Raw genomic sequence first — 22512 nt, forward strand, 5'->3', positions numbered from 1 at the left:
AATTGTAGAGTATTAATAAAACTGGCTTTGCTCTGAGAAGGTTGGCATCGAGGACAAATCCTCTATCTATCTGTGGCAATAAACATTGCAGCACCCTAAAATTAAATTCACTTCAGTGTAATTATGTTGACATGGATTCAGGTTTCAAATCCCTCAATGACCTCATTCTTGACATTTTTTTCCTATGTGAAAATACAGTTTTAGGACGAGGCAAGTTTCTGTTGAGACAAAAAAAAATAAAACAGGAGATTTTATGCTGTTATATAGCACTCACTAAGGTCTAAAATAAGCCTCAGCCTATAAATACCTCTGACCTGATTCAAACTTCACCCACCAGATGTGCTCAAAAGATGCTGTTACACAACAGCATCAGGTGTGAGACTCGTCATCACTAGAAAAGCTTCAGGGGGCTTAACAAGGAACACGCTGCTCTCAGAAACCACACACAAAAAAAAGAATGATAAAATAAGGCGCCCAAGGCGTTCAATTCTTCCTCACAGCTGTTTTATTCGTTCAACATCTCACGTTACAAATACTTCAAATGTATGCATACAGTTACAAACAGTTGGCAGCAAATGGATATATGACATTAGATCTTTGTTTTACTTCATTACTACAAACCAACTATAAAAACTGACTTCCGTATTGTAGCGTAAATTAATCAGGAAGAAAATATAAAAATTGGAACTTACGTATAAATGAGAAATGACTTAATAAAAATCAAAATGATATCAGGTAAAAAAAAAAAAAAAAAAAAAAAGTTAATAAATATAACCTTCCCAGCATACAATTAAAAACTATTGAAATTTTGCAATCAAGTAATACTAACAGACATAATCAATATTCTTTTCATCTGAAAATGTGGAGCACAATACAGCAATTAGAAAAACTAGACACATCAACGAGTTTAACACATCACCCCAAAAATATAACAAAAATCTGATCCAAATGATAGTTATACATTTCAATTGAAAATATAGCAAATGCTAAATACATTATCGACCTAGTATATACAATGTTTTCAATCACAGTAGCATGGTAGTAGCAAAATAAGTAAATAAGCACAAAACTAATGTTTAAAAATAAATTCAGATATATATTTTTTTTCTTGCAGACTTCAGCATGAACAATAGGAAACAAATAATGTTTAAATGACTGCATGGTTTATATGGGTTAAATGACTTACACTGCAGAGACTTGTTTCTGGAAAGAATAAGTATTGCACATAATGGCTCAAAGTTAACTTGCAACATTAAATCACATTCAGGTTATGTCCCAAAGCATGCCACATCACAAAGGGGGTCAAGTGATCAAGTCTTCTCACCTATGTCCTACTGAGTGTCCTCTACATTACAAAAACGCATCCATAGTGTTTTCACTGTGTAGATTGCATAAACATCATGTCTGTGTAAAGAAGGCAGACTCCATCATGTAAAGAGAGGCTACAAGAGAGGTGATCTCAAAGAGTTCAGGAAAAAAAGTTAAAAGGAAGTAGGAGATCTAGTGCATTACAATAGGTCCTGCATTAACACTAGCCATGTTATTTTTGTATTACATTATGCATGCCAAGAATAAGTAGAACTTACAGGCAGTCCCAGAAAGAGGATCTAAATATTCAAACAGCTGATATCCACTCCGGTGAAAGAAGGGGACATTTTACATCGACCAAAGCCAAAACATTTACCCTATTGATAATCTTATTGACTACACCTAGGAGAGAAATGTCAGAATATATTTTCAAGACTATCAAAATGTGTTTAGAAAGGTCTTGTCATGCCTTAGGATCCTGTAAGTATGTTTATTAGGTCAGAGGAGAATCCATATATGACTGGCTCACGAAAGCCTTGATTTTTTTTTTTATCTACAGAATCACACCAATGCACCAGACAATTTTCAGATTTACCAGCACTTAAATATATAAAAGCTAATTGAAAATTATATTAATATCATTCATTTTCTTTTTTAAATTAAGTTTACCATAAATGCAGATCTCTTAGTAACAAAGGTACAAAATTATTTTTCACCAAGTGAAAAAAATGAGGTATTGCAAAAGGAGTTCTCCCATCTGTGAAAAATGTGCCTAAAATGACTATTGAAAAAAATATTTAGAAAAGTAGTGCATAATAAATGTATATATGTTCATGACAAAATAATCAGCTATAAAACACTGTACAAAAATCAGCAGGCCATGTATAAAATAATATCTTTATCTCTGTGACAGCAAATTCTAGCTACTACCAAATCCAACCACAACACTTGTGATAGAAGCTCCAGTCATGGTAGAGCGTGCAGTGGTACACCATGAGGACAGCTCAGGGAGACTGGACTGTGCATTCCCATTAGTTTGTACTACATTAGCATGTTAGCTTCCAGTGCTAATATCCCTGACGTTATAAAGTGAGCAAATACTACTGTCAATACCTGAGCCCTGAGGGCTGTGTCTTTATTAACCGACACCCACAAACTGAAACTCCAGAAAACTCCAGCCTTTCCTCCACTGTATGTCAAGAGGACACAACATTATCCTGAAAACCCTCAGATCAACATCTACTTCTGATGATGCATTTTAGGCCAATCTTTGGTTTGCCCTTCTGGTTATAAAGTATCGACTTTTAAACCAAGACCTAAAAACTCATGCCAGCAATCTAAATATGCGTGCCAGACTGAGGGGAGATTTTGTTTTGTGACGTGGCCAGATGCTTTACTCTGAGCTCCGAGAAAAAAACTCAGTCGTCCATCCATCTGAAACACTGTTCCTCCTCTGTTCAACCCAACCATTTGCACTCAACCTTTGGTAAATGGTACAGTTGTTCTCTCATCCTGCAAGCGAAAAGTAAGAAAATGCACCCTTCTTAAACTCAACGTCCATTGTAAGTACACTGATTTTAGGTATGATGAACCTCACTTAAATTTTATGTTACTCTTGACAACAAATGTAAGCAGCTTTGCCAGCTAACACGAAAAGAAGTACAGTCAAGTCAGAAAACATCTAAATCCAAATCTAATGCATCCATATGCTCATGCACACTTAAAGTCAAAACATAAATGGGATTTCACTCTCTTCTTAGCATTTACTTCTTTTAGAAGGCCGAATTAAAAAAAATAAAATAAAAAATAAATTAAGTTGGTTTTTTTGTTTTTTTAAACTTAAAAGAAAAGTGCATTTATTTTTCATATCGTAGCCCATACCCCTTCCCTAACTACCCCTTTCACTCAATCCCTCCCCTTAACCGGTGTCGTTCCCCTCCCTCGCCCCCTCGCCTCAGTTCCAGCGAAAGGAGATGTGTCGTGGTCGGTCCCCCCCCTCCTTCACCAGCGGCTTATGAAACTCGCGCCCGGCCCGGGAGTGGATGGCTGCCCAGCAATACTCGCAGTAGTACTGCAGACAGGTCACGTTGGCGCAGAAGAAAGGAGCAAACTTTCCCCCGCAGCGGGTGCCCTGGCACTCATCACACAGCTGGTCGTCCAGGACATATGGCTTCACTTCCACCTGAAATGGATGACAGGAGACAAAATGGAGGAAAAGGTGAATGCATGACCAGCAGAATCGAAAAGGTAGATAAATATTTCATGAACATCCTCAGACTGACTCACCCGTTTATCAATCTCCCCATGCTGCAGTTGAACAAATCGGGCACTAATGGCTGCAATGTAGCTTTGCTGATTGGAGAAGGCTACTCGCCCCGCCCCTTTTGGGTACTTAAGTTCAGGGTCTGTATCAATCCCAGCATAACACACTCCCCCATACAGACGGTCCATGATCATGGCCAGCTCCACTGGAACACACAATGAAAGACAATGTAATCAAAACGTGCTTAGAACATAATACATTTTGACATCTTCACACACACACACACTTACCTGCACGAAGGGGACGAGGGACACCTCCTACAAAGATAGTTTTTCTCGGATCCAATGGCTGAGAGCCATCCATTACAAAGTCACTGTCGTTTAGGTTCCAGGGCCGTATCTGGACCTAAACAAACCAAGATGGGGAAAAAAAGAAAACGGGAATTTTCAATTTTCTCTCAGTCATGTTCTCCTCCTTTGTGAACAAGAACCACTTTGGATTGTGAAAATGAAAGCCGCTTGCTGCTTATGTAATATGGATTAACAAATATCAGTGGGTCAATTTGATTGCTACTGCAGCACGTCGGTGGTGGCTGGAGCTTCTTTTTTGTGTGCAAGAATGAGCCCTGAAAGGAAGAGTCATGCTGCAGATGCACAAGCTGGTGAAGTCAGTTACTACATTTCACCTTTTGGTTTTGTTGGACAGAATACTGCGACATGTACGTAACATAACTGTATGAATAACCAACAAACTAAAAAAAACATTACAGTAGAAATGTACTCCGTTATTTAATTTGCACATTGGTAAAAATGAACCATGCAAATCTGCTATACAATTACTGAATGAATACATGAGTTGAACATTTGTAGGACAAACTCACAGGCTTGTCTTTGATGGTGGGACTGGAGACACACAGGTACAACTTGCCGTCCTCCTGAATGCAGGCATCGATCAGGGCCTGAACGGAGCTCTCGTCTTGAAACAGCAGGAATGCATAACCTGGATAGGTTGTCCATAACAATGTGTGTGCACAAAAAGAAAATAGTCATTATCACAGAGCTGTATAGTCAACAGGGAGGCAGGAATATAATGTTCTTTTCTCTCTTCTTTTGAAGGAGCATGGGGAGATAGAGCAACAGCCTGATCAGGGCACCTTCGCCTGTTTTTTGGGATCACTTCTCCTTTCATTAGGGAACAACTACATAGCGTTTCATTTGCATTCAACTGGCTTGACTCACCTTTGGGTGGAAAGTAGGACTTGCTTTCTGCCTTGTGAGGCCAGTCAACAAACAGGTGACCAAATCGGCGGAAACTGGCAGTGATTTCATCTGAAAAGGGAAATCAGTTCTCAAATTGATCAGTATTAGTGTTTAATGCTGACCTTGTATCTAAACAGAGCGGTTTGAGGTTTGTTTGTACAGCTTAGGTAAATGGAATCAGAAGAGTTGTAAACATTAAAAGTATGCCGTCGTATTTTTTTAATAGTTTAAAAGTCGAATGTATTTCGCTGTGCACGATAATGCCGTACAAAAGTACTAGGTCCGTTTTGTGCAGCTGAGACATGTCTTTACCTTCATCTATGTCTGGTGGCAGCCCGCCAACAAACACTTTGCGAGAATATCGCTCCACGCGTTCACCGTTGAGGTGGGGGAAACAGTGGGCCGAGCCGAGGCCAGCGAGCCCCTGGTCCCCGGACTCGTCTTCTCCAAATGAGCGCTCATCCTCCATGGGAAACAGAGATGAATGGCCTGGAGAAACAGGGATCTGCATTCATTATACTGGTTTATCATCAGCTACAATTTTTGCCATTTTGGAAAAAAAAAAGAAAAGAAAAAAAGAAAAAAAAAAGAATAAAGTTATAACAGAGAGGGGAGGGAATGTGATTTGATGTAAACTGAATGTAAGGAAAACACACAAAAGCAGCCATGATTGCTTCTTTGTAGGATTTATTAACAGAACGGGTATTAACACTACAGGGTTTTAAAGGGCAACCACTGAAGGCTGTTTGCTGCTTAAAGAGAAACAGCACTTAAACCTTTTCAGTGTTCAAGGCAGAATAATCAGTGACACTGAACAGCCATGCAGACACACAGAGGCAGAACCACAGAGTCATGGTTTCAACGAAGATCAAGATACATTCACAAGCTTTACCTCGTCTTCTGCCATAACTTCTGGCTGCATGTAAAACAACACAAAACACTCTTGTAATTCCTGCTTTTTTTTTTAAAAGGCACATGATAGAAAACAAGACCAGTCATTCATCGTATAAAGGTCCCCATGTCTGATTAATCATTATTAAATCTGTATAAAAACAAAAAAAAGGTCATGTGAATCTTTTACCAATGATCGTTTGTCTTACACATTCATTCATCATGTGACTTTAGTGGGAAATCTGTCTTTAAAAAATAAAAGGCTATTCATTATGGGTAGAAAAATTAATTACTTGATATATTTAAAAACAATCACATATTTGTGATGTTTGTTGTCAGTATTTTGTATTATACTTAAGGAGGTGTCAAAGACCCATTTTAAAGCTACAGTGCAGTGACTACCACAGAGCTCTAAAAGATAACAAGTTTTATGACTTCACCACGTGTTTGAACTGTCTCCGTGGGATCATGTGATACCAGGAAATTTCTATTTTGCTTTTAAATTGTAACCCACTGCCTGTGTTAAAAGCACACACTTTGAATTGCCCCCGATCCTTTTTTTATGTGCACACTTTAATGTAAAGACTTGGATTGTGCTACAGCACTGCATATTTTAGTGCATCTTATTAACATACCGTTCATAGGTAAGGGCCCGTCTCCACCCTGGTGAGAGAAGCTGTAGCGTCCTGTATTGAAAGACAAAAACAACAGCAACCAAAAACAGGCGAGGTCTCAGAACAACTTGTCATGAAAGGATTCCAAACTGAAGTCATGAATGAACTCCTCTCTCGTATGCGGTTAAACTCATCGATCCTTTGAGGTGTTAAGGATGCAGCTGTGTGTTTTTGTAGACCATATCTTAGAGAAATTGATTGGGACTTGATTATCGTGCAACTTTAGTGGCCCAGATTAAAGAGAGTAGAGCTGTACGTCATTGATAATGATCTCCTAAAGAAGATCGAAAACAAAACTGAATTGATTTATAAAATTGATGTATATATATTTAATGTATGTCTGTTGTCTCTATGACACAAATTCCTGAAGTAAAGCTGCATTCAGACAAATCAGCAACAAGAACAAAAAATGAACATATTTTTACTTGTGCTTTGTATGAGACGTTCTTACTGTTTGAGATAAAAAACCAATTCGAGCTGGAATCAATCTTTTGGTATCATCTACACCAATTGTGATATTCAGGGCCAATACTGATTGAACAATTTAGCTGATAGCCAATTCCGATGTCTGCTTTCATGGCTTGCTTTGGTGTGAGGTTCCAATGATGCCACCATTTTCTCTCATGTTTGACTATACAAACAAAAACTGTTTTCTAAAATCGGTAGTTAAGTGTACTAAAAGATAGCCTAATTATTTGCCGAGGTCTGTCAGCAGGGCCGATACCAATTGTTGAACTGATGCACCCCAACTGGTATTACAGTCAATTTTTGGGGACCCAATAATTAACACACACCGTTAACACAGCCTGTTGTCTGTAATGTGGAAAACATATCATGTTTCTACATGCTGTCAAATCCATGCAACAAACGGATTATCTATCCAAATCGACCAGTGAGAAAAACCTATCCCTTTCTCAGCATTGTTAGTGTGGGAACCGACCTTTCAGGGAATCCTGCTCAGCCCTCATAATGTCAATCAGAGAGTTCTCCAGAGAGTGCATACTGAAGCCATCAAAGGAGCGTGTTCTCTCCTGCTGAAAGAGAGAGAGACAACAATTAGCATCCTCGCTTCCCACATCTAAAGCTACAAAAGCCCCAACAACGTTTCTTATGACGCTAAAAGCTAATAAAAAACTGCAGCTAGCATCCCAGTGGAAATCCTCAGCAGATAACATTAGAAACAGATCCACAAATGGAGCTCTCGATCTAATCACCCCTTAATATCACAGCGTCAGATAAGACGTGCTACACGAGGAGGAGGAGGAGGAAAAAAAAAAAGCAACCTGTTGCCATTGCATGAAAAGATGTATTTGCATTTGAAAGCTACCGAATGAGGAGTGATGCAAATAAGTGAGGGTGCTTGAGTGCATTTCTAAAATGGGTTGTGATCACGCAAAGCTGCAGCATAGCACAAGACTTCCTCAAATCAGGACAAGAGGAAGGCCATGTGATCAGAGCAGATGATCAGACCGCTCCCCTTTCAATGAAAATGATCTAGATAAGAGCTAAGATGCAAACACACACACACAGTAACTTTCAATTCATCCATTTGGTTGACTTAACTGTCATGAATCCTGTTTTTATCACTCGCTCATTTGTTCCAGAGGAGTGTGGTTAATAACATTAACATCATTTGCCCCTGGAGGACGAGTCTGAACAAAACGTCAACCAAATTGACCTTATTTCTTAAAGGCATTGGATTAACTTGCTCCAAAGACCAGACTAAGTACTAGCTGCCATATTCTTACCTGGAAAGGGTAGACGCTGTCACTGCGGTTCATATTGTCATCGACCCAACCCTTGTGATTGAAGCCAGAGCTGTTTCTGGGAAACTTCTGAGGGGGAACCTGTGGGTCAGTTGGAGGACATTACAAAAAAAAAAATCTCCCGATAAACACATTTTGTGAAAACATATCAAACATTGAAAGATCTGAGGATCAACATGAAATAAAGGCAGTGACACTCCTCTCACCTGGTTGTTGGGGAAAGACTTCTTTAGTGGGGAGATCGAGTTAAGACCTGTCATCCCTCCACCTACCCCCCGCCGATACTCTCGAACCCCCTGCGTGCCTCCCCAGCCACCATACGCCCCTGGGCTCCAGGAGGTGGATGTGGGAGTAGATGGGCTCTGGTAGCTTCCCCAGGGGGAGGGGGGTTTGTTCTGGGCAGGAGCGAGGTGGGGCAGCTGAGTGAACGGTCCAGTGCGGTGGGGATGAGGAGGGAAGGAGGGCTGGGGGGGATGAGGGCTAGCTGGGGAACGGCGATGCTGCTGTGGGACCCCCTGACCGTGGGGGTGGTAGTGTTGGGGGTGAGGTGTTGGTGGGTGGTGCTGGGAGACTGGCCCAATCTGCGGGGAGAAACTCCCTGCTGCTCCGAAGCCAGGCCCGGCATGGTGGGAGAAGTTCTGGAACAGGAGGGGGGGTCCGTTCGCGTTGGAGCCAGCTGGGCCGAAGAACCCTCCTACATCTTCTCCAACCACAGGAGACTGGGTGGATGGGACGGCGGGGGACCAGTTGTTAAAGCTGGTCAGTGAGGATGAGGAGGAGGTGGACTGTGCACAGCTTGTACCCATTCCCAGGCTGTCCTGGTAGTCAAACCCGCTTAGGACCGGGGACTCCATCCTCAACTTCTCCTTACCACCACTGCTCTCCAAAGAACCCTTCTCCAGAGTGCCGTCATCAGAAAGTGACCCCTCCAGCTGTCCTAGGCCTCCTCCGGCCTCCTGCTGGCCTGGTGACAGGGCCTGAGGCTGGGCCTGGACCTGAGACTTATCTTGCATGTCCTGGAGGTCCAAGGCCTTGGACTTGTCTGACTCCAGAATCTCATCTTGCATGTTACTGTGTTGGGCTACAGCGGGGAAGAGCCAAGCACTGCCCCCATTGGTGGAGCAGGTGTTGTTTACGAAGGAAGGGGGGCTGGGGGGGTTGGAGGGGTGGTGAGGGTGCTGGGGTTGGAGGTGAGGAGGGATCCTTACAGGGAAAGCAGATTTGTTACCACTGCTGTTCTTCACCAGAACTCCAAACCCGTAGTCCCCCATTTAGGACACCCAGTAAATCTTCAGTTCTCTTTTGGCTTTCACCGTCTTCTTTATCCTGAAATGTGATTATAGGAGAAGAGGGGGAGGGGAGCACAACGCTGTTACACTTTTAAGTTCATCTGGCCTCTGAAAGAAAAAAGAAGAAAAAAAAAAACAAGCCTCGCAAACCAGTGAGTGTGGTTGGGCTGCACCCAGTCTAGTCTTGTGATGCAATCAATGAGATTAAATCATTGACTCGCTTAGCCATGGGAGGCCTGGATGAAATATAACACTCAAGTCAGAGCAGGCAACCATAGAAAACACCCAGAGCAGAGCAGGCAGCTAACAGACGTCTCCAAAAGGTCGTTACGCAGCTAGCAGCAAAGCTAACAGCTGCTCCGCCACCTTCCATGTGCCCTTTATTAAATCATGCAGATCCCAGCAGTGAAAATGTAAAGCAGGTTTTGCGCAGTACACTGCATCTGCTAACACTCGAGCGACGAGGCAGCTTGGTTTTTTTCAGCATGGACACCTACCGTATAATCTTCCTCGTTTAGCAATGACCTCCTCATACGCAACCATTTAAATACAGGAAAATGTTGATGACGTCTCCTGTCTGCTCTGAATCTAGGGTAGTTCCCTTCACCACCGAGCAGCTAGGAGGCTAGGATAATAGCAGACACCGCAGCAGAGACGCTGTGGCATATTTTTTTTTGCAAAGCAGCTTTGAGGGAGAAATAAACTAATCCAACCACGACGACGTGTCTTGAATGTTCGTTAACGTACACGACAGCGTTACCATGGACACGACATTAGACGTTTGAATTGGTGTGAAGATCTTTACACGACCTCGTCTGCTTCGTGTCCTGTATGTTCAATGTCACACAGCCTACAAATCCTTGTCATCATTTTTACATCTCGACATAATGTAGGGCCTCCTAATACTGCAGCAGCGACTGCTATCCTCACGTACACACAAGCATTCGGTTTTAGTGAAATGTCGGGCATAGCTACCTTCAGTTCAGCGTCATGACCTTATCGTTTTGAAGTTGCCATATTTTAGCGTTTTCCCTTTTTCTGCATTTCCTAGGCAGCCGGTGTAAATGGTCTCTTCTCTTCTTCTTAGATGACAGCTGGACCAGTCCGGAGATACTTCCGTCTCAAAGCCCCGCCCCTGCCATATCCAACCAGCCACTGTGTGTCAGGAATTCCCTTCAACGCCCCGCCCTCTTTAAATGTCAGCTCGAATTGGATTGGCTGGACGCGGTGAGGCCACACCCACATCAGTCCTTTTCAATGAATGGCACATGCACTTAATACGTTCTCCTCCCATATAAGGAGTCCTTGAAATTAATGGGAGGACATTTTTATTTACACCTTTGGCCACGACTAAATACATAATACAATCGCCTACATTTTACACAATAATGCTATATATTAATTTCCCACTACATAAATATGTATAATGGTTGTGAGATTATGAAGGCCTGTCATGGTTTAACTACAAGGTCTTTAGTTATGGTATTTGAATTTAGTCTTAAAACTTAAATCAGTTAGTCTGTCGCAAATGTTTTTTCCCTCAACACAAGCCTATAGGTTTATGATAGATAGATAGATAGATAGATAGATAGATAGATAGATAGATAGATAGATAGATAGATAGATAGATAGATAGATAGATAGATAGATAGATAGATAGATAGATAGATACACCCTCAAGGCAGACCCACCCTTCATTTTTATCATGTAGTAGCAGCACACATTAGCCTGCCCTGCTCCCATGTGCGGTGTGGCCTGTTGGAGTGGTTCAACAACAAAACAGTGTGTCCTGATTTTCTGGTTTCCTCTAAAAAATGGATTTCGCGTCCAGGTGTTACTGTTTTCATAGTCTGAACTGAAGGCCAAGTAATGGTGGCAGTAGAGCTCAGGGTTTGAATTGGGATGTGTGAGCCACCATCTTAGGCACACTGCTGTCTGCTAGGGCTTCTGACGCTGCCAGTAACTCAAGCACAGTGAGTTGTGTCAGCGTTTTCTTCTCTGAGAGCAACACACTCTGAGCTCCCCAGTGAAACTGAGGCTATCTCTTCTAGTTCCATTTATTTTAAGCAGCTGAAAAGGTTGATGTGATTATTCAGTGCACGTTTATTTTATCTCGTGCACATGTCCCTGCTTCATGTGCATTCATCGTTCTGAGGCCAAAAAGTAGACAAAGGTTGGTTGAACCCACTAACCTTGAATGGTTTCTAAATGATTCATCTGTGGAACGTAGGCACCCGGTCATTAATTCATTAGTTCTCACTGGAGCATAGGATACATGTTCACAAAGCACCCCAGGCCGACTATCTCAGGTTACTCTGCTCACAGATGTAGTCCATCTTTGCTGCACAGCCTCCTTTCAGCTGTGATATCTGCTGCCTTCATATTGATAGGTTTCTGTTGTTATAGCAACCTTGAAAGCTGGAACTTTCTGGTCCAGTTGGCTATTCATTGTTTGGCCTGGAGGTCATCTATATTTTTGTATTGGTGCAGCAAAGGGAGTGTGACACAGCATTTTTTTTTCTAGCCCAGTGAAGTCCCAGGGAATATATCACACTACACTCTGTGGCCTTACGGCTACATTACTATAACGTCACACCAACAGTGTTTGCAGGCAACCACGTCCGCATAATGTTTAGTGTCAGCTGTAGCTTACAGTCCTCTTTTTATCTGAGGGCAGGAGGGAAATATGTTCTGATAATATAGTTATATCCTCTCATGGCATTGTTATTTTTTATTTAGTTACTTTATATCATGCATTGTTCATACTTTATTTATTAAACTGTGCTTTGAATGACATGTCTTTGGTGTTGTGACTAATGTCTTTTGTATTGTCTTATCTGGACTCTGAGTCTGTAATAAAGTGTTGATTTATTAATTAATAATGTTAAAGAGGTTAACTTATTGCACTAATGAAAACTATATATATATACATATATATATACATATATATACAGAGTATATATACACCTATATATGTGTGTGTATATATATATATATATATATATATATATATATATATATATATATATACTATATGTAAAACAAAACATATTTTGACGAAAGGTAATTTCGTTCCTCACAAGTAAAACTTTATTTTAATGGAGATTTCTTTTATTTCAAGTATATAAAAAAGAGTGGTATTTCTGTTGTGTTTTATCAAAGGTATGGTATAATTTTGAGCTTTAAAAAAACACAATTTCTCATAGTGCAACTTAATGTTTTCCTTTTCCTTCTTTTAAAGTACCTTCATCTTTACAACTCCAAATGTGAGGCATTTGTTTCTGTTCTCAAGCCCCTGGGACATCATTGTGGTTCTCAGATTGGTCAGGAAAGCTTATTATTAATATAATCTGATGTGTTTTTCAAATTGTAGTAAATGGTGAAACGTATAGTTCCTAATCATCTTGTGCTCAATGTCTATGAAATAAACAATAGGGTATTCACATCCTAATCTAAATCTAAGAGAGTGAATAATGTACCTATTTACTTTTATTTATTTTAGATAAATGAGTTACTGAAATCAAGTAACTATCATTTCAGTTCCAATTCTTGCACCTGCACAACCATCTGCCTTTGTCAATAAAAATGAAGATGTCACCCCCTAGTGGTCATGTAGCATAACTACATTCTCTGAGAGGACCTTTAAAAGCTTTGAAAAAATTTGAAGGCAAATTCATTGAGAACTACAGAGATGCTGATGATCCAGGCGCAAGGATAAAACTATGTCCGTCACTAACCTTCAGAAATAAATTGAGAGAAAAAACTAACGAGGATGTATGAGCCTGATTGCCATTAATGATTGCCAGTGTATGGACAGTGTCTATACACCTCACTTAAACTTTAGCAACACTTTACAGTGGCCAAATGCCCCAAAACAGTCATTGGTAGTCTACCTTTCACATTAAAGCACTGTCTAAATGTTTGGTAAAGCAATGTACACTGTTGGGACAACTCTTAAAAATGGACAACCTGAGCACACTCCGAGCATTGCATACAATCCAGAGCTGCTTATGTAAATGTTTAGGTCTGGAGGATATTTCCAGTCCTTGAAACTTTAAACACAGTTAGTATTTCACTGTCAGAGAAGAGTCAAACGAGAATGGAGTGTCTTTTAACTTGTGTGTATACTTGAGAAGGCATGGCCTTCTCTGCTGACCTCTTTAGAGCTCTACTGAGTGATAGTTTTGTCCTTATAAGAATTTCTTGTTTCTGTGCTACTTTGAAATAAATGAAAAAACTAGATTGATAGACACAAAACGTCCATAATACAGACAAAACATATTTTAATGATAACAAGATACATCCGACTTAATGATTGAGTTCAGAGATACTTATAGGATCCATATGTCAAATGTGTTACAGGTGAGTTAAACATTTCTGGACCGTGATTGGTATTTGAAACGGTGAAAATAGTCCTTGTGCTTTACAGAGGAAAACACATGGTGTGGTGTTGGAGCACTAATTATACAGGAAACATGGTTAGTTTTATTTTCCTCCCAACACATTAAAAACAGCCATTAAAGCCACTACATTATTACAAAAAGCCAAACTCAATGACAGAGCTGAACAGATTGTCACTTTACACACATACAGTACATTCTCAATAGGATTAGCTTATGTCTTGTGTTGGGATGTCACACAAATCCCAACTTCCACAACAGAATACAAAAAGAAAAGAAAAGTGTGAAAGCCTCACTGATGATTCAAACCCCTTGCAGCTTATAATAGTCCGTTAATGATTGCAAGGGTTAAAATGTGCTGTAAGTACATCAGGGGGAAAGAAAAGTTAAAAAAAAAAAAAAAAGCTTAACTGAGCCACAAAATCTGAGCTTGTTTGATTTATTTTTTGCACCAGTTGCTCTAGCATGTGGTGTAGTGTGCTCATAGTCTGCACTTCCACTGCTTAAGCATGTGACTGGCCTGAAATGGTCAAAAGCCTGTCTGTGACCTGAAGGAGGGTGAGAAGAAGAGTACAGGGAGAAGTATAGACAGGAGTGAATAATCACATTTAATAAACAAAAAAAAGTTGTGCATGTCTCTCTCCTTCTTGCTGCTCTGCCTCTCTGAGTTGCTGGCTTTTGGCAGGAGCCCAGAGGAATTCTCTGGTGGCCTCGGTAAATATAACATTTAGAATAACAGCGCCAGAGCCCCTGTGTGTGGACTTAACCCAGTTCCTGGGTCCTTGCTGTGTTGCCTGCAGCTCTTATGGGTAGAATAACAGTCCTTCATGTCTCTTCTGACCTAGGTAAGGGACCAGAGAGGAAAGAGGAATAAGGACTAATTTAGAGGGTCTGGAGATCTGAAAGGTTTCTGTCAATCGTCCTTCCTGCCTTCTGGGACACCACTAGAGTGTTGCATTGCTCTTCGTAAGGGACTCTGGTCCTCGGGAGCATGTGGGGATACAGGAGTTGAAGCTGTGGTTGATAAGTTAAACCAGGGTTTCTAAATTCAAATATCCTTTAAAGGGTGACTGCTCTGGTTACCTAGCATGGATTCCTAGCCTGCAGCAGCACAAAACAAATCACCCAAAGTGCAAAAAAATGTAAGACTTTTGTGGCTCAGTATTTTTATGAAATAGCTCAACAATAAATCTACCCCTGACACAGTAAATCACAGAGAAGCGGTCACTGTGGACAATAACAAGTTTAGGCACCTTGATGAGTGAGACTTTACAAAGAACTTGCCACCGCTGCTGCAGTTCACAGCAGGCGTAAACTTACATCCAAGACCAACTGAAGAGAGAAGAAATAGCAACTGACAGTTCAGTTATTATCTGTGAATGAGAACAAAAATGTCTCCTGAAGCTATAAACATGACATTAATGTGTAATGTCAGTGAGACACAGCTGAATCTCACACTGGATTTCTCTATTAAAAATGAGTTTGAGTGATGTGATACTTTCTCCGTCCAAGAGAAGATGCATGTCTTGAGTTGCATGAATACTTAAGAAAAGAGTTCTCAAAACTGTGCCTGCTATTAGTCTGCCATTCAACCGCTGAGACAGATGCTTGATGACCTCAGAGATCAGTCTTTGCTCTCTTACTTCTAGCTTTGTGAGAGACTTATCAATACAATACACACGTGAAATAACCGTCCATATTCATAGTATTACATTTGCATCCTCTCTAAAATGAAGTTTCACTTGAAGAATGCACAAGTCTGCCGGCTTTGTGGCCATCATGCACTACATTTCATATGTGCCAGAACTGGACTTGAAACCTGTACAATTTGTATTTAATCATCAAGTATCTATAATCATAACACAGTCCCCCACTCTGAAACAACAAATGGTGTATGTTACATATCTACAGACCAATGCGTGATGGTGCAACACTGTGAAGAGAGCATACAGCACACCATATACTATCATATCATACCAGTATTGCATATTGTAGCTATATTTATACATGTTTATATAAATATAGATAAGAATATTTCTATGTACATTTTGATATTTCAACATTGCATAAAGAATAAAATAAATAATACAAATATAATCAAATCTTACAGTAAGTATGATTTGAGAAATGCTATATTAGAGCCAAAATAGTCCTAACAGTGGAACTAATCATGATAATAACGATTGTTGTTTCTTTTTTTTCTTAAGTGTGGCCTACAGTCTGGCATAACAGTACAAGCTACACCTCATTTACCCTGCAAGTTTACTATGTGGGACTGCTGGAATGACTGGAGAGGGCGGAATAAGGACAGGAAAGATTGGGGCTAGTTTCCTTCTGCTCACTCTGTCTGTGAACTTGGGTTTGTATGTGTGTGTGTGTGTGTGTGTGTGTGTGTGTGTGTAGAGAAGAGTGTGTATGTGTGTGTTTATCTGTGGAGGTGTGCATAAGTCTGCAAATGTGGTTTTCAAACTTTGTAAAGTAGGGACAGCCTCCTGCGCTTTCACCTCCGGATGTCGCTGGCCTCAGGGTCTTCCTGCTCAGCCACAATCCCGGCCTCTGGACTCTGGCGGCGGGGTCCTTGACTGCGATTACGTGGGTGAGCATTGAAGCCCGCCTTAGCAGGTTTCTCTTTTTCACCTTGCCGTGGTAAGCGAGGATGCTCAGGCTCTGGGTGAGAGGGTAATGGGCGGCGGTGGTGTTCAACAGGGGAGCCAGCAGGAGAAGGGGCGAGGGAGGAGCAGAGGCTCAGGCTGTCACACAGAGCCCCCCAGTTCTGCTCGCATTGCAGCCGGACGCTTCGAGTGAGTGCCTCCTTCACCTCCTCACCACAGCTCAGCAGGATGTTCACCAGCTCCACATATGGACTGAACAGAGAGAGACAGAGCATATAAGTAAATATCTTAAATCACAACACATCTATGTCCTGAAAAAGACAGTTTACAGAGTAAATGGAACGGTAGTATGACCGTACATTAAAGAACACAAGAAGCTTTAAATGGCAGGGGAGTAAACAATCCGAGACAAAAGGGACAAGCTAGAAAAAAATAGATTGACCCGCTCACCCTTTAGGAAAGAGATCTTGAAAATGGATCATCTCCACTATTACAGCCACATTTTCCTTAGCAGCAGAGCACAGGTTGTGTTTGATGTAACACTCTCTCTGGAGCTGGAACACCATCTCTTTAATGGACACACACTTTCTACTGATACAGCTGAACTTGTGTCGGAGTCCATGTGCCATACACTTCAGGGCATCCTTGATGAAAGACTTCCCCTGTGAGCAAGAGAGTTGTAGATGTTTTTCAGACTTGAATGTGCACACATCAGGCAAGGAAAAAATAATTATTTTTGTATAATAGTTTTGGGGCTTTGGAGATATATATGCGGGCTGGGGATGTGTAAATGTGGCTGTCTTAGAATAAATCTGGTGTGGATGTCTGGCTTTATAATGGGAATACAGAAAAGGGTGATGAAATTCTGCATAAATGGTAGGAAATCATGTTACTCTTTTTTACTCTTACTCTTTTTACGCTGACATATTCTGCATTTGTCTGCCAAAGATGTAAGATCCTTGTATGTAACCCTTCACACATAGTAGGACCCCGGTCAGTCAGGCCTTGCTTGGCAGGGCTTTAGCCTTCGCTATGCGTGAAAAGGGAGCTGACTGGGCTTCTGGCCAACTGGCTCCTGACCCCTGCATCTAACTGTACATGCATCAATCCTTTGAGAGGGAAGTGAACTTCCCACGAGAGGAAAAGAGATTATTAGAAGGATGTATGAACAATTGCACAACTACAAAAAGGGGTTTGTCGAAGAAAAAAAGGCTTATACATGTGGATCAGTGAGTGAGTGAAAAGGAAAATGGAATTTCGCCTCTGGCTATATCATTTTTGCAAAAACATACACAGACTAGTTTTAATACCTGAGAGTCAAATTTGCCAGCGTTGTGTAGGAACGTCATGCAGATTTCCTGTAGCCCTCGTATCTCACAGGAGTTATTCTCAAAACACTCAAACACACCACAGCCGACATCCCCTGCACTCACCAGGCAGTGCTGGATCTCAGCTGGAAAGAGAGAACAGGTTAAGGGAGGGACCTTATCATCCATTCACAGCAGAGACAGTGGCAGATTGTTTCGGGCGTGTTGGCAATGATTGCTGCACAAATCACAAGGCTGATGTGGCGTATAACTAATTCCACAGACAGCGATCGTACATGTGTTCATAACCTAGAGTGTGAGAGAGAAAAAAAGGGATGCAGGGAGGGAGGGAGAGAGGAGGGGAAAGAAGTCCAATTTCTCAAGCTGAGGGGTTCCTGCAGAGGAACACTTGGTGACAGATATTACTGTGTCATTCTGCAGCACAATCCATCTGCACTGCTTAGCATTGGGAAGGGATGGTGCATTGCAGATATAGCCTTGACTACTTGTGCAGGAAACTCAAACGCAGTCCTTTGAATACTCTGTCTATGAATGTGCGTCAACAAGTCTCTAATTTTTTGAATTTTGAGAATAAATTAAATTGCATATGAAAATGGCAAAATCAAAAAGTTTGTGTGTAACTATGAGAACACGAGCAGCAATACACATAAACTTGCCTATTATGTGAAAATACTTAATATCAGCCGCTGCATATATCGGCAAGTTGTCAAATGCAATTTTCTGTAAGCTGCAGTCATAAAAGACAGGGATAAAATTGATGATGAGAACAGAAATTACCATGAGAACATGAATGTCTCCCTTGTAACCCCAAATTGCTGTCTGACAACATGCATAATCTGACTGCCAACAGACATCTGACTGCCAGCTGGGAACCTGTCACAGAAACTGCTGCTTACCTTATGTGGCAAGGTATGGAGTCTTTGTTCACCCTTTAAGTTAATATGGCAGTTTGTTCCAGTTTGGCTATTAAAATCTCAACTGTTGACATTGGCAAAGATTTTAATTACGCCAGTGATCCGTCTTGGAGCTAATAATTGGCGAATAGGAGCATTTTCCTTCAGTCTGAAGTGCGCACCAGTTGCATAAAAACCGTGTATCGAATGCAGCAAACAAAGGATTAAATGTGACTTATTAGAAATCACGTTTGTCAATAAAGAGCCTCTGTTGGGGGGTGGGGGGGTGGGGGGGGGGGGGGGGCAGTATATGGGGCCGAGCTGCTGCGGGGTTTGTAGGCACAGAGTTGAACTTTAGTGCGCAGGAAAAGTGAGCCGCTGTCAGCAGTGCTTGTTTTGGCATCGCGGGAATGCGCTTGGATCGTACGAGCTCGGCCGCGCCGTGCATTGAGTTACACAGTGGTGTTACCAGGCTCTCTGCTATGAAACCGGCATTGAGGTTTGTCCCCATATTTTAGCGTGGGGGGGGGGGGAGATCACAATAATGCTGTAATATCACGGCACAGGTTCACATGGTGGGTGGCAAGTCATGCTGGGTCCATGAAGGAACGAATATAAATGATGATTCAAGGGGAGTGCAGCAGTCCGTCATGGTGTTTATGTCGACTAACTCCTTGTTTTGTTGCACTATTACCCCCGAAAGTTAGTTTACTTAGATAAAGTCCCGTTGGCCTTTAGTTCTGAGCAGCCACGACACCAGTCTACAGTCGTTACAGCTACAAACCTGCCTGAACACATCATCCACTCGGTTTGAGACAACATATTGAAAAGCCAAATTTCTCTCAGAAAACCACTGAAAGTATCACCTATAACTCGCTCACGGCAGCGCGCACGCACACCTAATGCTGCCGTATACATTACCTATTACCTTGTACCGGTCTATAAATAGTTTACTAACATATTGGATTTCTATCTCTGAGTATTTACAAGGTATCATCTTCCCGTGTAATCGAAAAGGGTCACTGGTGTGCACCGTAGCGGTAGAATTGAGGTGATAAAGAGCGAATAGATCTGCTCGGCCGGTCGAGTCCCCCAGCGTTGTTCATTCTGCAGCCTCCGAAACACGTGTACGGATAAACCCCACGTAGATGGGTGAGCTGTTGCACCAACCAATCTGCACATTCAAATCTAACTAGACAACGAAATTCTCACCTGTGTTTTGCAGAGAGAGGCGTCCTTTTTGTGTCGCAGGTTTCTCCGGGAGGCTGTCGTGGAGATCAATATTATCCGATCCCACTACTTGCTCAAGCACAGACAAAACCAGCAGCGCCACAGCCAGCTTGACCAACATCGCGTCTCTGTCAGCGCGCCTCGACTCCCAGCAAAGATCTGGCTGCGCGAGTGTGTGTGTGTGTGTATGTGTGTGTGTGTGTGTGGGTGTGTGTGTGTGGGTGGGTGTGTGTGTGTGTGTGTGGGTGTGTGTGTGTGTGTGTGTGTGTGAGGGTTCACCAAGGATCAGCGATCGCGCAGCTGCGGCTTGGTGTCTTATGGGGCAGCTGTGGGTCTGAATGCATGAGCTGGAAGGGATGCTGCCTATATTTCTCAGAGCCCCGGGTGTCAATTTGGATGAAGGAGTTAAGCAGGTGTTGTTGGTTGGGGCTTCACAACCAATCAGCGACGCAGACATCCACGTCCAAGGTTTTAGGGGAGTGTCCAGTGAAAGTCCCTTTTTTTTGCAATAAAACTGGCGCCATAAAGTAATAGCCTATTCATGAGTAAGTTGACGATGAAAGCTCTGATATAATCAAGACAAAACAAAACCTGCAAAATCAGTCATATAAATTCCAATATTGGATTTGCATGTATCGCAGTAGGCTATATCTTAGCCTATAGCTCATGCTTGTTGACTAAAAAGTCAATTGAAAGTCTGCTTTTTACCATGAAACTAAAGCACTTAGGCTACAAGGCTGAGTATAATAACAGTTGGATCAAGAGATATCAACCTTGTCAACAATTGCAACAAATTAAAACATGATGTCCAAGAGCTCTTGGCTACATAAGATAGACTTAACATGTGGGTTTACAAGCTACTAATTCATTAATGTAAGGTGGTGACGCATTAACAACTTAAGACTTCTGCATGCTTTCTCAGAAACACCTAGTTGAATATGATTGTTACCATTTTAAATTGTAGTCTTATACAGACAAGTAGACAACACTATTGATTTCCAGATCCAGCTATGATAACTATACTTACAAATGAAAGCTCCTAAATAGATTCCCTTCTACCAGCTTTTTATGGGGAAGGCAATATAAAGGGGGCTGTTACACAATGCCCAGTTCAGTCTGGTGACAATGAACGCTGCTAACCACTACAACACAGAATGAGCTAAGAATAGAGGACCAACATTGGCAGGCTCGCACATTTGGAGACGTTAGAGGAATCTTTTTCAAGAGTAACACTTGAGGATGCCATTTGGAATGACTGCAGACAGACTGTAAAGGGAACACAAAGCCTCTGTCTTTGAATGTTTCCAGTGACCTAATGGTGTTACTACTCTCAGGTAAAGGCTTCTATACGAGTAAAAGGTGTGACCCGAGATGACAAGTTGCTGGACCACACTGGGGGCTACTGGTGGACAGGAAGTGTTACCAACGGCCAGGAAGGAGCATCAAAGTGCAGGTTGGGCAGCTGCACTTGGGTCCTTATAGCCTCTAGGGGGTGCACTGATACTTAATGTTACTTTCTTTGCTTAATAAAGTATGTTCGAGCAACTAACTGTTTAATCGTCCAGACAATCAGAGGCCCAACAAATACAGTAAAAATACATTCCCCTAAACAGGCAGTATGTACTCTGTAGATAAGTCTTTACATGCTGTTGGATTGCGGGAGAACACTGGAGCACCTGAAAAAAACTTGGGGAGAAAACTCACAAACCCAGTCAGTTCTTTTTTTTTTTTAACTGCTTGTGGTTTCCAAAATAAACCAGGAACAATTAGAGGGTTTAGTGTCTGTGTGTTCTTAAGTGGATGTGGGGCCCAGTGTAAAAATTCCCGATACCCTGAGACAAATACAATACGCCACTGGCCAGGCGCCCCACAAATGATATAAGGAAATTATTGACTTTGTTTGTTTGTTTGTGTGTGTGCGTGTGAGAAAGCCAGACAGTGGCAGAGACAGACAAACAGTCATCTGATTGTGGCTGTCGAAATTTCATAGATATGTGACTTTGAAATCTGTTAACAACATAAATAGCATTTCATTTATTTTCACAAAATCCTTTTCATGGGAAGCCAGAGCTCTGTCTGCTGGAAAAACTTAAACCCAAGCTATATTTAGACCATCAATGAAATTAGTCTAGAGCGGGAATTGGACTCCTCTCTAACCTAACCAAAATGACGATCACTTATAGCTCTAAATATAGATAATTATCATCTTCAGACTGCTGTATCTATCGTTTTAATTGAGGTTTTTAGTCAGTAGAAAAAAATTCTGGAGGAGTCACCACAGCTGAGGAATGGGAGGTATTTTGGCCAGGACATAATGCAGCGTAAAAACTTCAAACCTTTAATATTCCCATCATATTCTGGGTGGAAGTTGTCCATATTTTAAAATTCAACACTTGTACATATATCAGCTTTGATTTTAGTACGGCAATCTAATTTTAGCAAGGCATAACTTAAGACTTTCTTCTGCACAATAAAAAAATGTTGATCCAGTCCTTGTGCCACAAATTGGCTTAAGCTTGACGAGCACAAAGCGGAAATTGCTATGCAGCAGAATTTTCAAACTAGATTTCCAGGAGGCTCACGCGGGGGGCGAGGGGTG

General features: G+C 41.6%; 2 protein-coding genes across 6 annotated transcripts; both read right to left on the minus strand.

The window, feature by feature from the left end:
• Positions 1-487: 487 nt before the first annotated feature.
• On the minus strand, positions 488-10626 carry LOC306829362 (cytoplasmic polyadenylation element-binding protein 4-like). 5 transcript variants are annotated; one of them, XM_079352401.1, is made up of 12 exons: positions 10426-10626; positions 8368-9487; positions 8144-8242; positions 7336-7426; positions 6357-6407; positions 5723-5746; positions 5143-5319; positions 4810-4899; positions 4452-4570; positions 3862-3976; positions 3595-3776; positions 488-3490 (listed from the first exon to the last, which is right to left on the minus strand). In XM_079352401.1, the coding sequence occupies exons 2-12, from the start codon at positions 9430-9432 to the stop codon at positions 3263-3265; spliced, it is 2241 nt and encodes a 746-aa protein (XP_079208527.1). In that variant the 5' UTR covers positions 9433-9487; positions 10426-10626; the 3' UTR covers positions 488-3262. The 5 variants fall into 5 exon arrangements, with proteins under 5 accessions (XP_079208527.1, XP_079208525.1, XP_079208526.1 ...); XM_079352399.1 differs by having other exon boundaries at positions 7336-7429; positions 10426-10624; XM_079352400.1 differs by lacking the exon at positions 10426-10626 and adding an exon at positions 9948-10368 and having other exon boundaries at positions 7336-7429.
• Positions 10627-13716: 3090 nt separating this feature from the next.
• stc2a (stanniocalcin 2a) lies at positions 13717-20145 on the minus strand. Its single transcript, XM_079352177.1, has 4 exons — positions 19896-20145; positions 17773-17915; positions 16913-17124; positions 13717-16714 (listed from the first exon to the last, which is right to left on the minus strand). The coding sequence occupies exons 1-4, from the start codon at positions 20032-20034 to the stop codon at positions 16351-16353; spliced, it is 858 nt and encodes a 285-aa protein (XP_079208303.1). The 5' UTR covers positions 20035-20145; the 3' UTR covers positions 13717-16350.
• Between the last annotated feature and the right edge of the window lie 2367 nt (positions 20146-22512).

Source organism: Symphodus melops, assembly GCF_947650265.1.
Source record: "Symphodus melops genome assembly, chromosome: 9".
Lineage (NCBI taxonomy): Eukaryota > Metazoa > Chordata > Actinopteri > Labriformes > Labridae > Symphodus > Symphodus melops.